The 14,274-nt window shown below is 39.5% G+C and overlaps 1 protein-coding gene across 3 annotated transcripts in view; it reads right to left on the reverse strand.

Annotated features, from left to right (window-relative positions):
* LOC139371283 (FERM domain-containing protein 4B-like) overlaps positions 1–14,274 on the reverse strand; it is a 67,538-nt gene that overhangs the window by 17,414 nt on the left and 35,850 nt on the right. For all 3 annotated transcript variants that reach the window (XM_071111569.1, XM_071111568.1, XM_071111567.1), the window contains 3 exons: positions 11,055–11,111; positions 10,601–10,623; positions 100–183 (listed from right to left, as the gene is read on the reverse strand). In XM_071111569.1, the coding sequence (XP_070967670.1) occupies positions 100–183; positions 10,601–10,623; positions 11,055–11,111 (164 nt within the window). The remainder of the gene's footprint in view (positions 1–99; positions 184–10,600; positions 10,624–11,054; positions 11,112–14,274) is intronic.

The following is a 14,274-nucleotide window of genomic DNA, read 5'->3' on the forward strand; positions in this document are numbered from 1 at the left end:
GACTGTGGTCTGATATCTTTTGAACTGTGTTTAATCCAATTTGATCAATACCCCTTGTGCATTTGTGGTTAAAGTGTTTTTTAATGTGGCACTGCTTACCAGTATACCAGGGAGGGGTGCTCCCTCAGGACTCTAGTGGGTAAAACCGGGAGCTTGTTCAGGTCCGACCTGGAGCTTTCAACACTGTAAATACAGAATGATTGAGACATAATGATCAACTGAATTAATTCACAAGAACAGTAACAGTTGTCTCTTAAAAAGGCTCATTTACATCTCCAATAGGACCAGGGGGCATTTGAATGCTCCATAATAATAACACTGCTGATTGATCAAAAGTTCTTATTACTGTCATTACGCCGTTATTAGACTGTCATTACACTAGTAGACTGTCATTACACTAGTAGACTGTCATTACACTAGTAGACTGACATTACACTATTAGACTGACATTACACTAGTAGACTGTCATTACACTAGTAGACTGACATTACACTATTATACTGTCATTACACTAGTAGACTGTCATTATACTATTAGACTGACATTACACTAGTAGACTGACATTACACTATTATACTGTCATTACACTATTATACTGGCATTATACTGGCATTACACTATTATACTGTCATTACACTATTAGACTGTCATTACACTAGTAGACTGACATTACACTATTAGACTGACATTACACTATTATACTGGCATTACACTATTATACTGTCATTACACTATTAGACTGTCATTACACTAGTAGACTGACATTACACTATTAGACTGACATTACACTATTAGACTGGCATTACACTATTATACTGGCATTACACTATTATACTGGCATTACACTATTAGACTGTCATTACACTAGTAGACTGACATTACACTATTAGACTGACATTACACTATTAGACTGGCATTACACTATTATACTGGCATTACACTATTATACTGGCATTACACTATTATACTGGCATTACACCGTGTAATTACTACTCTAGATCTCCATGATGACCATCTCTGAGTTCAATAAACCCCTATATCCAATAATAACCTCAAATTAGTTCTACAGAGCAGAACACAGGGGACAGAGATCATGTGAAATTTCAACATTAAAATGTTTTACAAATTGTCATTGATGCGTCGTACAGAACAGGTAAAGTCCCACATCATATAGGAAGAAAGTGATAACCAAATCAAAATAAAAAAAGTGGTCATGACTGGACATTTTTCATATTTTTATCTAGCAGGCTATTGATGCATTCCAACAGACTAGGCTTAATATCCACTTAGGTATTGTCAAAGTGTCTCAATAGAAACAGATAAAAGCCCTTTTAATTAACAGAGGAAATTGAAATATAGTTCTATCATGTCAAGGCGCAGTTCCAGAATGGGATGGTAATTATGACTCACGAGTAAATGTTTTTCAATGTTATTACATGTGCATTCTTTGAGGTGTGTGTGTACAGTACAGGCGTTGACCTCAATCTTTGCATGCCAGTGTAAAGAGTGCGAGATAGTCCTACCATACGTCATTTACCATACAATTTCATAAACACACAATTAAGACCTCATGTAATCATAAATGCCACAGGTACCTCAAGTCTGGAGGTGATCTAATACACAGCAATAGAAAATGACCTCTCTGTATTAACTGTGTTGTATGTCACTGTCAAGGTCTGAGATAGTGAACTATGAGTCACTCCAACACAAGATGGGGGAGCATTTGCTCTACAATTACTGATCGACAAAGAGGGCTATGACTTGGCAGGCCAGAGCACTGGAGCCCGGAACAAAAGCCATTCACCAGTTTTGGCAGCCCATGCAGTGTTGAAAGGTACTGTACAACTCACAGAGGAGAGCTTTTCAAAAATAGGACTTGGCCTCTCAGACAGGACTCAGACCAGTAGATCCTTCATATCTGTATCATATTCTAAACTACTGGGACAACATAGTATACTTATGTTTTGGTATTTTTTCATTGAAACTATTTGATGTAATAACTACTGAAGAAAATCAACAAAGAAACTACAAAGCAGGAGCTGAACTTTTTAAAATATGTCAATTGCAGTTTCTCAATGATCTCCAAAGTGAAATGAAAAGAACTAAACAATCCTTAGAATGCAGAGGCCATAATGATCTAGTAATATGAACCTGCTCACTCAGTAGAAAGGTAAAACACTACAGAGAGAAAGCCACTTGAATCATTGTTCCCTAGCTAGCTGCCTCCCGGAGGTTCACTAGTCTCTGCTGCTATATGGCAGTTAGTTCACTGCTGTGCAGTTGGATAGCATACATTTTATAGGGCGCTGGGGATGGTGTTGTTAGGGTGATCTACTATGTAGCCACATTGCACTGTCAGCAATCTGGAATTCATTACACGTCCTGTGACGTGGGCTGGGGGCAGCTCCTCCACCCTGCCAGCCAGCAAGGGGGTTGGCTAAACACTCATACAGTAGGTCAGCTATTTCAGTGGGCTGATAGTAAGTCCCTGTTAAGGAAATGCAAAGAAAGAGACCAGGATATCCCCATTGCTGTGAAATTCCCAGTAAAAGCAGGTTGGGTCTACATTTGAGTGAGTAAATCGACAGTGTCAGGGGTGCTGTAGCCTATAGGCATAATGGTTTATACTAACAACATTTAACTGGGATGTGACAGTTATCAGCTGAAAAGTATTACATGGTGATATTACACTGCATGTCATCTAGGCTACTACATTAACACTGCATAACATCAAAGGTAAAATGATAACCCCTAGAATACATGTTTTTATTCCCCTATATGCACATGATCCCAATGAACATGCAAAGTCAATCCAAGACTAGAGGCACAACAGGAAACTAACTATAAAGTGATAGCTCAGCAGGGGGGCCGGCTTTGACTACAGAGAAATGACATCACAATGGTTAGTATTTGACGCCCGGCAGTCTACCGTGGCCTAGTGAGGACTGCACTCCTGAAGCTCATCCCTTTTAGAACAGGGGGTTCTCCCTAACTCCTACACATCTAATCTCAGAGCTGCAGGGCCCTTTGCAATGTGTGTCTAGAGCTGCACATGTTTTATGAGAGGATTTGCCAACCTTCCTTATCCAAAAAGGTAGAAATTAAAACCATCAGAGAGGAAAAATATGTATTAGTCTAAAAACAACCCAGGAGAGAGTAGGCTGGGATATATAGTTAGACAGGCTCCCATCCACACTAATTTTACAGACTTTGCTGGCAGGGTCTGTTTCGTTGTGCTTTCAGACAAGACAAAGTGCAGCTGAAACATTAACTGACGAAGCTGCTTGACACCTCAGGGCTAAACAATCGGAAAATGCACCCTTAATATACTGCAACACAAGGCCGTGAAGGGCTCCACTGGGCATCCTGAATACTATACAATGAACTGAAGCTTGCCCAAGAAGTGGGATATTAAAAAACAGGTGCTGCTGAAATTAGAGTTTTGCGAGTACAAAGATAAGACCTTGATGTAGAAACAAACTGCATTTTAAGCATCAAATATCACAGTGTGCATTCACACAATACATTTCCTTACAGAGCAGATCAATGCTTCTGTGTTCAGATAGGCCTGATGCCCAGCGGTCTCTAGGAGACCCAAGCTGGGGATAACACCCCACAGGTTCAACCTGCTCAGTGCTCGTCCATTCTGACGGACAGGACAATATTTCCTGATTACCTCAGCCCTCACTTCTCCACCTGATGACTAAAATAACAAACCTTATCACCAGGTCAAGCCTTTCAGTGCTTTATCTCTCCACCAAAACACATTAGGCTTTGTAAAAAAAAAAATATATATATATATATAGATACAGTTGAAGTCGGAAGATTACATACACCTTAGCCAAATACATTTAAACTCAGTTTTTCACAATTCCTGACATTTAATCCTAGCAAAAATGCCCTGTCTTAGGTCAGTTAGGATCACCACTTTATTTAAGAATGTGAAATGTCAGAATAATAGCAGAGAGAATTATTTTTTCAGCTTTTATTTCTTTCACCACATTCCCAGTGGGTCAGAAGTTTACATACACTCATTTAATATTTGGTAGCATTGCCTTTAAATTGTTTAACTTGGGTCAAACGTTTCAGGTAGCCTTCCACAAGCTTCCCACAATAAGTTGGGTGAATTTTGGCCCAGTCCTCCTGACAGAGCTGGTGTAACTGAGACAGGTTTGTAGGCCTCCTTGCTCGCACAAGCTTTCTCTGTTCTGCCAACAAATTGTCTATAGGACTTAGGTCAGGGCTTTGTGATGGCCACTCCAATACCATGACTTTGTTGTCCTTAAGCCATTTTGCCACAAATTTGGAAGTATTCTTGGGGTCATTGTCCATTTGGAAGACCCATTTGCGACCAAGCTTTAACTTCCTGACTGATGTCTTGAGATGTAGCTTCAATGTGTCCACATAATTTTCCTCCCTCATGATGCCATTTTTTTGTGATGTGCACCAGTCCCTCCTGCAGCAAAGCACCCCCACAACATGATGCTGCCACCCCCGTGCTTCACGGTTGGGATGGTGTTCTTCGGCTTGCAAATCTCCCCCTTTTTCCTCTAAACATAACGATGGTCATTGTGGCCCAAAAGTTTTATTTTTGTTTCATCAGACCAGAGGACATTTCTCCAAAAAGTACAATCTTTGTCCCCATGTGCAGTTGCAAACCGTAGTCTGGCTTTTTTCATGGCGATTTTGGAGCAGTGGCTTCTTCCTTGCCGAGCGGCCTTCCAGGTTATATCGATATAGGACTTGTTTTACTGTGGATACAGATACTTTTGTACCTGTTTCCTCCAGCATCTTCACAAGGTCCTTTGCCGTTGTTCTGGGATCGATTTGCACTTTTCTCACCAAAGCATGTTCATCTCTAGGAGACAGAACCCGTCTCCTTCCTGAGAGGTATGACGGCTGCGTGGTCCCATTGTGTTTATACTTGCGTACTATTGTTTGTACAGATGAACGTGGTACCTTCATGCGTTTGGAAATTGCTCCCAAGGATGAACCAGACTTGTGAAGGTCTACAATTTTTTTCTGAGGTCTTGGCTGATTTCTTTTGATTTTCCCACGATGCCAAGTAAAGAGGCACTGAGTTTGAAGGTAGGCCTCGAAATACATCCACACGTACACCTCCAATTGACTCAAATGATGTCAACTAGCCTATCAGAAGCTTCTAAAGCCATGACATCATTTTCTGAAATTTTCCAAGCTGCTTAAAGGCACAGTCAACTTAGTGTATGTAAACTTCTGACCCACTGGAATTGTGATACAGTGAATGATAAGTGAAATAATCTGTCTGTAAACAATTGTTGGAAAAATTATTTGTGTCATGCACGAAGTAGATGTCCTAACCGACTTGCCAAAACTGTAGTTTGTTATATCTTGTGCAGGCAACAACAATCTAATTCAAGACATATTTAGACTGAACAAGATGGGAGGGGGAAAGGAAATTCAATAGCCAGGACAAACAGAAAGCAATTGAGGTCAGGTTTGCCAGAGTATAGAGCCTATAGCTTTTGGCTACTGAGGAATGGACTTGAAAACAATAAAACACTGACCAGGAAAACCGGATCTAGATACATCACGTTGTATGTTCTAAAGATGCCGTTATTGTTGAGTAATACATCATTATAATATATAAACAGTCACAGGTAAAGCAGATATGTACAGTGGTTCGTCCTTTAAAAAGTTGCAGCATCCAGCAGCACAGCAGAATTCTATGGCACGTTATTTAAGTGCCAACCACTGGTACCATTAATGCTAGTTAGTGCTAGTTTGACCACCAGAGGGCATCTTTCAGAAGCATTTGATAGCCTTCAATAGTGGCTGTAATAGAGAATTTAAAGCCTTTTTTGTAAGAATATAATATTTGGCTTAATTAATTTGATTAATATTATGGTGTTTCTATTCCAAAAAAAAAACGAAAAACCCTCTGGGTTTGCATTAGGATGGAACGGAAAATATGGCGATGTACAACGTGACAGTCGGGAGTAGGCTACAGTGCTGGGCTATTTAGCTAAAGAATCCCCATGTCGTAAGGGCATGCGGGAGACCGGGGTTCAATTCCCTGATGGGGAGGAAGGAGTAGGCTGTCCTTGTAAATAAGAATTTGTTGTTAACTGACTTGCCTAGTTAAATTAAGGTTACACTAAGCGCATAACATTTCTACACAATAATTTTAGTCTAACCAATACCCAAACGGAGATTCAGTCCCCAAAAAAATCTCATTGATTTATCAAGACCAGTCCCCATGCTTGACACGAAACGGTGCTAAAATAGTTGAAGGCTATTGCTTCAAATCCTATTGCTTCCAAATTCAATATGCTCTTTAAATAAGACCTACACCACATTTACCAGCATATTACTCAACACTAGTGAGACTCATGTCGCCTATGGTGGGCCTACAGTACATCAAAAAATATGACGTGACTCTCCATCGATAATTACATATAGAGGATTGGAGGATTCTAAATTAAACCATAAGCCGCCTCATGGGTATCAAAATACAGAGAGGTGTTGGTAAAGGTATATTGTCCTGATAATAGCTCATAAATGGGCTATTATAATACTGTACATGGTGTCCAGGTCAGGATAACCAAAACATGTATTTATTAAAGACCATCAGAAAGAATGTTGGTACTTATTTATTTTGATCCAAAGCCATGAATGAGTGAGTCACTCAGCTTTATGTAAGTGCCAGCTATTTATTTATCTGTTATTTTACCAGGTAAGTTGACTGAGAACACATTCTCATTTGCAGCAACGACCTGGGGAATAGTTACAGGGGAGAGGAGGGGGATGAATGAGGTAAATGTAAACTGGGGATTATTAGGTGACTGTTTGATGGCCAGATTGGGAATTGAGCCAGGACACCAGGGTTAACACCCCTACTCTTACAATAAATGCCATGGGATCTTTAATGACCGCAGAGAGTCAGGACACCCGTTTAACATCCCATCCGAAAGACAGCACCCTACACAGGGCAGTGTCCCCAATCACTGCCCTAAGGAATTGGGATATTTTTTAGACCAGAGGAAAGACTACTGGCCCTCCAACACCACTTCCAGCAGCATCTGGTCTCCCATCCAGGGACTGACCAGGACCAACCCTACTTAGCTCCAGAAGCAAGCAAACAGTTTGCAGGGTGGTATGCTTCTGGCTATATGACGGTGCCATCAACTTGATAATATATAACGATATTTTGGAGGTTATTTCATTTCATCAAAAAAATGAAAGTCAGCGATTATAATCTGAATAAAGGCCAAAATAATATTTGTAAAGGCCAAAACATTTATTTCTGTTTTTAGAGGGAGAAAAACGCTGGGCCAATTGTGCGCCGCCCTATGGGACTCCCAATCATGGTTGGATGTGAGACATAATAATAATAATACTTAACTTAGAACCTAACTTAGAAATACATTTGACGAAAGAATTCTCCCCCTATCCTCCATCTAGGCAAGTTATTATCCAGCTACCTGCTAGAACGTTTCCCAAGTCAGCGCCATTATTAGTGCAATTCCCCTAAAATTGTTGCTCTGTGCTGCCCAGTGTGGTGGGGTGGGGGTCCACCACCCTTTCCTAGGTCAGGGCTAGGTCTGTCTTCTGTGTGCGGCTCTGCGGCGCATCCCGTGCCTTGAACCTTGTGTGCTTTCAGTGGATACAGCTGAGAACTGCAAGGCAATCCCTTTGTGCTTCACTCGGGAGCCATGACCCATATGACCAATATATATTGTCCTGCTAATAACAGGGTTAATAACAGAACTCAGAGAATATCCAAGGGGCTTTTATATCATTCTAAATTAATAATAATAATCGCTTTGTTTAAAAAAAAATACAATATTTTGGAGATGATAACGTAAAATTATCGAGAAAAAGGACATTCTTGAACATGGGGTGACACATTGTTACTCATTTGTAAATACATTTGTTATTTAGAATGATGAATTTATGTTTTTAGAGGGAGAGAAACCAAAAACCTAGAGTCATCTCATGGGTATCCCAGTTGAGGCCAGCACGAGTATTGAACCTGCATCTGTAGCAACACAGCTTGCACAGCTATGCAGTATCTTAGACTATTGCGCCACTCAGGTGCTGTACAATGAATAAACGTTTTGTTTTCGAAATGACAGTTTCCCGATTTGACCATATTAATGACCAAAGGCTCATATTTCTGTGTGTTATATTATAATTAAGTCTATGATTTGATATTTGATAGAGCAGTCTGACTGAGTGGTAGGCAGCAGCAGGCTCATAAGCATTAATTAAAACAGCACTTTCCTGCGTTTGCCAGGCAGTTCTTCGCAATGCTTGAAGCACAGCGCTGTTTATGACTTCAAGCCTATCAACTCCAGAGATTAGGCTGGCAATACTATAGTGCCTATAAGAACATCCAATAGTCAAAGGTATATGAAATACAAATAGTATAGAGAGAAATAATCCTATAATTCCTATAATAACTTCAACATAAAACTTCTTAACTGGGAATATTGAAGACTCATGTTAAAAGGAACAACCAGCTTTCATATGGTCTCATGTTCTGAGCACGGAACTTAAACGTTAGCTTTTTTACATGGCACATATTGCACTTTTACTTTATTCTCCAACACAATACTAAAGTGCCTATAAGAACATCCAATAGTCAAAGGTATATGAAATACAAATGGTATAGAGAGAAATAGTCGACACGTCATAATTCCTATAATAACTACCCACTAAAACTTCTTAACTGGGAATATTGAAAAACTGGGAATATTGAACCACCAGCTTTCATATGTTCTTTGTTCTGAGCAAGGAACTTAAACGTTAGCTTTGATATATGACACATATTTCACATTTACTTTCTTCTCCAACACTGTGTTTTTGCATTACTTAAACCAAATTGAACATGTTTCATTATTTATTTGAGACTAAATAGATTTTATTCATGTATTATATTAAGTTAAAATAAAAGTGTTCATTGTTCATTCAATATTGTTGTAATTGTCATTATATATATAAAAATCGTCCGATTAATCGGTATCAGCTATTTTTGGTCTCCAATAGTCGGTATCGGCGTTGAAAAATCATAATTGGTCGACCTCTAAAGGAAACACTTTGAAGTTTGTGGAAATGTGAAAAGAATGTAGGAGAATATAACACAATAGATCTGGTAAAAGATAATAAAAAGAAGAAGAAAAAAAACATTTTTTTTTGTACCGTCATCTTTGAAATGCAAGAGAAAGGCCATCATGTATTATTCCATCCCAGCTGCAATTTAGATTTTGGCCACTAGATGGCAGCAGTGTATGTGCAAAGTTTTAGACTGATCCAATGAACCATTGCATTTCTGTTCAAAGTTTTGTGCCAAGACTGCCCAAATGTGCCTAATTGGTTTATTAATAACTTTTCATGTACAAAACTGTGCACTCTCCTCAAACAATAGCATGGTATTCTTTCACTGTAATAGCTACTGTAAATTGGACAGTGCAGTTAGATTAACAATAATTTAAGCTTTCTGCCCATATCAGATATGTCTATGTTCTGGGAACCTCATGCTAATAGCATTAGCCTACATTAGCTCAACGTCCCGCTGGGGACCCACCGACCCTGAAGAAGCTTTTAAGGTCATTCCACCTCAGAAAGCAGAAGAAAGAGGATTTCGACACCCCCCATTTCAGATTGTTCTGAAAACGTTTCTCTAGTTAGAAACGTATAAGATTAACATTCCTGAAACATTATTTTGTTGAAATATTGGACTATTCAAGGAAAATTGGTTTTAAGCATTAGGTTGCTAAGAGAAGAACAAACTGAATTGCTTTCTGGCTTGACCACACTATTTATTTTCATCATGAGCAAAAGCTATCGGGTTTCTACCAAAGGTTGCAAAGAAAACGTTGAGTCCTATTTATTAAACACAAGATACCAGCAAAATTGATCAAAGGATGTGGTGGCAGTAGCAGGAACAGTGGTATCTAGTGTGCAGAACTTGGTACTTTCAAACTAATTTATGGTAAAGAATGTAAGCGACTTCAATGGCTCATTTCTTTGAACAGGGGAAGAAAACCATCACCAGATTTACAGGGAATACATTACAAAGGTTGAAGAAGCAATACACCAAGCAGCAGCTCCATACTACTTATCAGACAGAGAGCTGATACTTTATACATTAGGTACTATATTTATTGAAGATGATAAGAATCCTATGAATTAAAATGGCCAATTTGGGTGAAATCAATTTGCTTAATTGCTCATAGAGCAAATGATATTTCAACAAAATAATATTTCAGGAATGCTGATCTTATGGATTTCTAACTACAGAAACCATTTCAGAATAATTTGAGATGGTGGGTGACATGGCTTGCTGAATTGACACGGAATGACCCTGAAACTTTCACAAAAACATATTTAATGAGTTAGCCCCAGTAGCATACCAGTTTTACTCTTCCATAGGCCTACATGTTTTAGAATGTCCTTTTGCAAGTAGCCTACCGTGGCTGACAAATTTGACAGAGTGAGTAACTTAATGGTGCAAGCTGAAGCAATTTATGATATTTAACTAAATATGTATGCAGATAAGTGATCATTTTGATCTAATAATAATAATAATCTATTAGTGTTGACATGAGTGACTTACCTTGTGTAGTCTCCTTTGGCCTCCTGGGAAACAAAATCGTTTAGATTAGAATAATTAATATGCATCAAGTACTAGCCTGGAGCACTTATTAAAACATGATCAATACGTCATCAAATCATATTGTATTGGTCACATACGCATGGTTAGCAGATGTTAATGCGAGTGTAGCGAAATGCTTGTTAATAAATCATTAATAGGTCTTCAACGATATTTAGGACTACGGTAACACTTTTCAAGCTTACTCAGCTTTGAATATAATTTACAACAAAACATCTTATTGCACACTATAAGAAGTACAATGATTTCAATATTGAAGCTGTACGTAGCTGTACATCACTCACAAGACGATTCCTGAAATTAACTTATTTTAACAGCGTGCATGACAGTGTTGATTCAGTTTATATTCAAATCGTTGATGAATTACAACTCACACAAGCTACAAAAATGCACTTACCTGCAAAGCATATGCAGCTAATTTGAAAACATTTTCACTCTCAACTTCGATGATCTCCTGCCGTTAAAAAATGAGAAAATGTGTTATAGTGTAAAAAAAACAACAAAGGTACCACGTTCGAACAGTAGCACTTGACTTAATATAAATATCATTCCCACCAGTATGTACCTCAACGCCACAGTTACCGTCTGAACCAATGTCAATGAAAAACGGTTGTAAGTATTTAAGGTTGATTCGGAATCTTAAAAGTTATTCATATTCTTCATCGACGTTCGGAACTAAATATTGTTGCGTAGACTACATAATGAAGTACATACAATAGCTACACAAAGCCTCTATAACCACAGTTATTTATAAATTTAACCACCTAATCATCAAAATGGTACATTCTACGAGCAAGTTCACGCTCCTCCAGTGTTGAAAAAAAATCGTCCTGGGCACTGAGCCGTATGGTCCTGGAGCGTATTCATTACGCCAATTCTGTCTCAAACCATTTCCTAAACGGAAGCAAACGGGACGAAACGAGGAGATACCTACCTGAATTTGTCCAACAGAATCTCTCGTTTTGCTCTGTTTGCTTCCGTTTAAGAAACATCCCTGGGGTCCAAAACGGAAACAAACAGAGCAAAACAAGAGTATATATTGGATAAATTCAGGTAGGTACATCGCCGTTTTTCAACAGAATTAGCACAATGAATGCACCCCTGGCAAGTTGTCAGCATTATATCTAAGATGGTGGATAAATGAAGATAATTCACTCAAGTCATTTACCATTTAAAAAAATAGTTAGTTTCTGTCTACCTAACTGGGTGTGTCTCCCATAGACACCAACCCAATAGCAGCTGGGTGTGGTCTTCTTAGTTCTTACGCTGCGTTCAAAACAACTGGGAACATGGAAAATACGAGGTCAAATTCAAACGTCATAACAAAGTAACTTTGTGTTGTTGTTTTTGTCGAACTGCTTTGCTTTATCTTGGCCAGGTCGCAGTTGTAAGTGAGAACTTGTTCTCAACTGGCCTACCTGGCTAAATAAAGGTGAATAAATTACATTTTAAAAAATCAGGTCAGAGAGTTGGAAATATAGAAAGAAGCCTGAGTTCTCGAGTTGCAATGACCGTTCAAATAGATTTTTCCCAGTCAGAGCTTGTTTTTCTTCAGAGTTCCTAGTTGTTTTGAATGCACTGAAGTTGGAAGTCTGAGATTTACTAGTTCTCAGTTGTTTTGAAAGTGGCGATTGAGCCCCAAAGTGGAGGTGTCATTGTAAAAGAAAGTATGTCCTGCTTCTCTCCTCTCTCCTCTCTACCTAACTTGCCCTCGCAGTCCCTTCAGTTTCCCATTTGTTTGTCTGCTCAGCCTACCTTAGTTATACCTCACCCATCATAGCCCTGCTATTCCTAATCAATCAGAGAGCTTGGAAATGCACATCTGGACACTGCATCCGCCCACTCAGTTCAGAGTGTTATCATCAACCGAAGAGAGAAGATGCACATCTGAGGACTTTTTATTATCGACAGTAACATGAATGTCATAATGGTGTGCATGCATCGAAATAAACACGACAATAAGACTTCAAGTCATTCAGATTACCCCAATCAAATAAACATCTTCAAATGGAAACAGCTGTGTGTGTGTGTGTGTGTGTGTGTGTGTGTGTGTGTGTGTGTGTGTGTGTGTGTGTGTGTGTGTGTGTGTGTGTGTGTGTGTGTGTGTGTGTGTGTGTGTGTGCGGTGGTGACTATCAAATCAAGAGTACAGTGATGGGCCTCAACATCATGTTCTAACCGGACTGCACTCTAGTTGGCAGAACCAAACCAAACACATTAAGTACAGTTGAAGTAGCCAAATATATTTAAACTCAGTTTTTCACAATTCCTGACATTTAATCAGAGTAAAAAAATCCCTGTCTTAGGTCAGTTAGGATCACCACTTTATTTTAAGAATGTGAAATGTCAGAATAATAGTAGAGAGAATGATTTATTTCAGCTTTTATTTCTTTCATCACACTCCCAGTGGGTCAGAAGTTTACATACACTCAATTAGTATTTGGTAGCATTGCCTTTTAAATGATTTAACTTGAGTCAAACGTTTCGGGTAGCCTTCCACAAGCTTCCCATTCCTCCCGACAGAGCTGGTGTATCTGAGTCAGGATTGTAGGCCTCCTTACTCGCACACGCTTTTTCAGTTCTGCCCACACATTTTCATTTTCTATAGGATTGAGGTCATGGCTTTGTGATGGCCACTCCAATACCATGACTTTGTTGTCCTTAAGCCATTTTGCCACAAATTTGGAAGTATTCTTGGGGTCATTGTACATTTGGAAGACCCATTTGCGACCAAGCTTGAACTTCCTGACTGATGTCTTGAGATGTTGCTTCCTCCCTCATGATGCCATCTATTTTCTGAAGTGCACCAGTGCACTGAAATGCTCCCAAGGATGAACCAGACTTGCTGGTGAAGTGTGCCTTAAATTCTAAATAAATCACTGACAGTGTCACCAGCAAAGCACTCCCACACCATCACACATCCTCCTCCATACTTCACGTTGGGAATCACACACGCAGAGATCATCCGTTCACCTTACTCTGTGTCTCACAAAGACATGGCGGTTGGAACCAAAAATCTCACATTTGGACTCATCAGACCGAAGAACAGGTTTCCACAGGTTTAATGTCCATTGCTCGTGTTCCTTGGCCAACGCAAGTCTCTTCTTCTTATTGGTGTCCTTTAGTAGTGGTTTCTTTGTAGCAATTCAACCATGAATGCCTGATTCACACAGTTTCCTCTGAACAGTTGATGTTGAGATATGTTGAGATATGAACTCTGTGAAGCATTTATTTGGGCTGCAATTTCCGAGGCTGGTAACTCTGGTAACTTATCCTCTGCAGCAGAGGTAACTCTGGGTCCTCCTTTCCTGTGGCCGTCCTCATGAGAACCAGTTTCAAATCAAATCAAGGTCCTGGACGGCAGGAGTGATGTACTGGGCTGTACGCACTATCTTCTATCGTGCCTTGCAGTCGGAAGCCGAGCAGTTGCCATACCAGGGGGGTGATGCAGTCAGGATGCTCCCAATGGTGCAGCTGTAGATATTTTTGAGGACCTGAGCACCCATGCCAAATATTTTCAGCTTCCTGAGCGGGAATAGGTGTTGTCGTGCCCTCTTCACGACTGTCTTGGTGTGTTTGGACAACAATAGTTTGTTGGTGATGTGGAAACCAAGGAAC

The sequence above is a fragment of the Oncorhynchus clarkii genome, chromosome 17 (assembly GCF_045791955.1).
Source record: "Oncorhynchus clarkii lewisi isolate Uvic-CL-2024 chromosome 17, UVic_Ocla_1.0, whole genome shotgun sequence".
Taxonomy (NCBI): domain Eukaryota; kingdom Metazoa; phylum Chordata; class Actinopteri; order Salmoniformes; family Salmonidae; genus Oncorhynchus; species Oncorhynchus clarkii.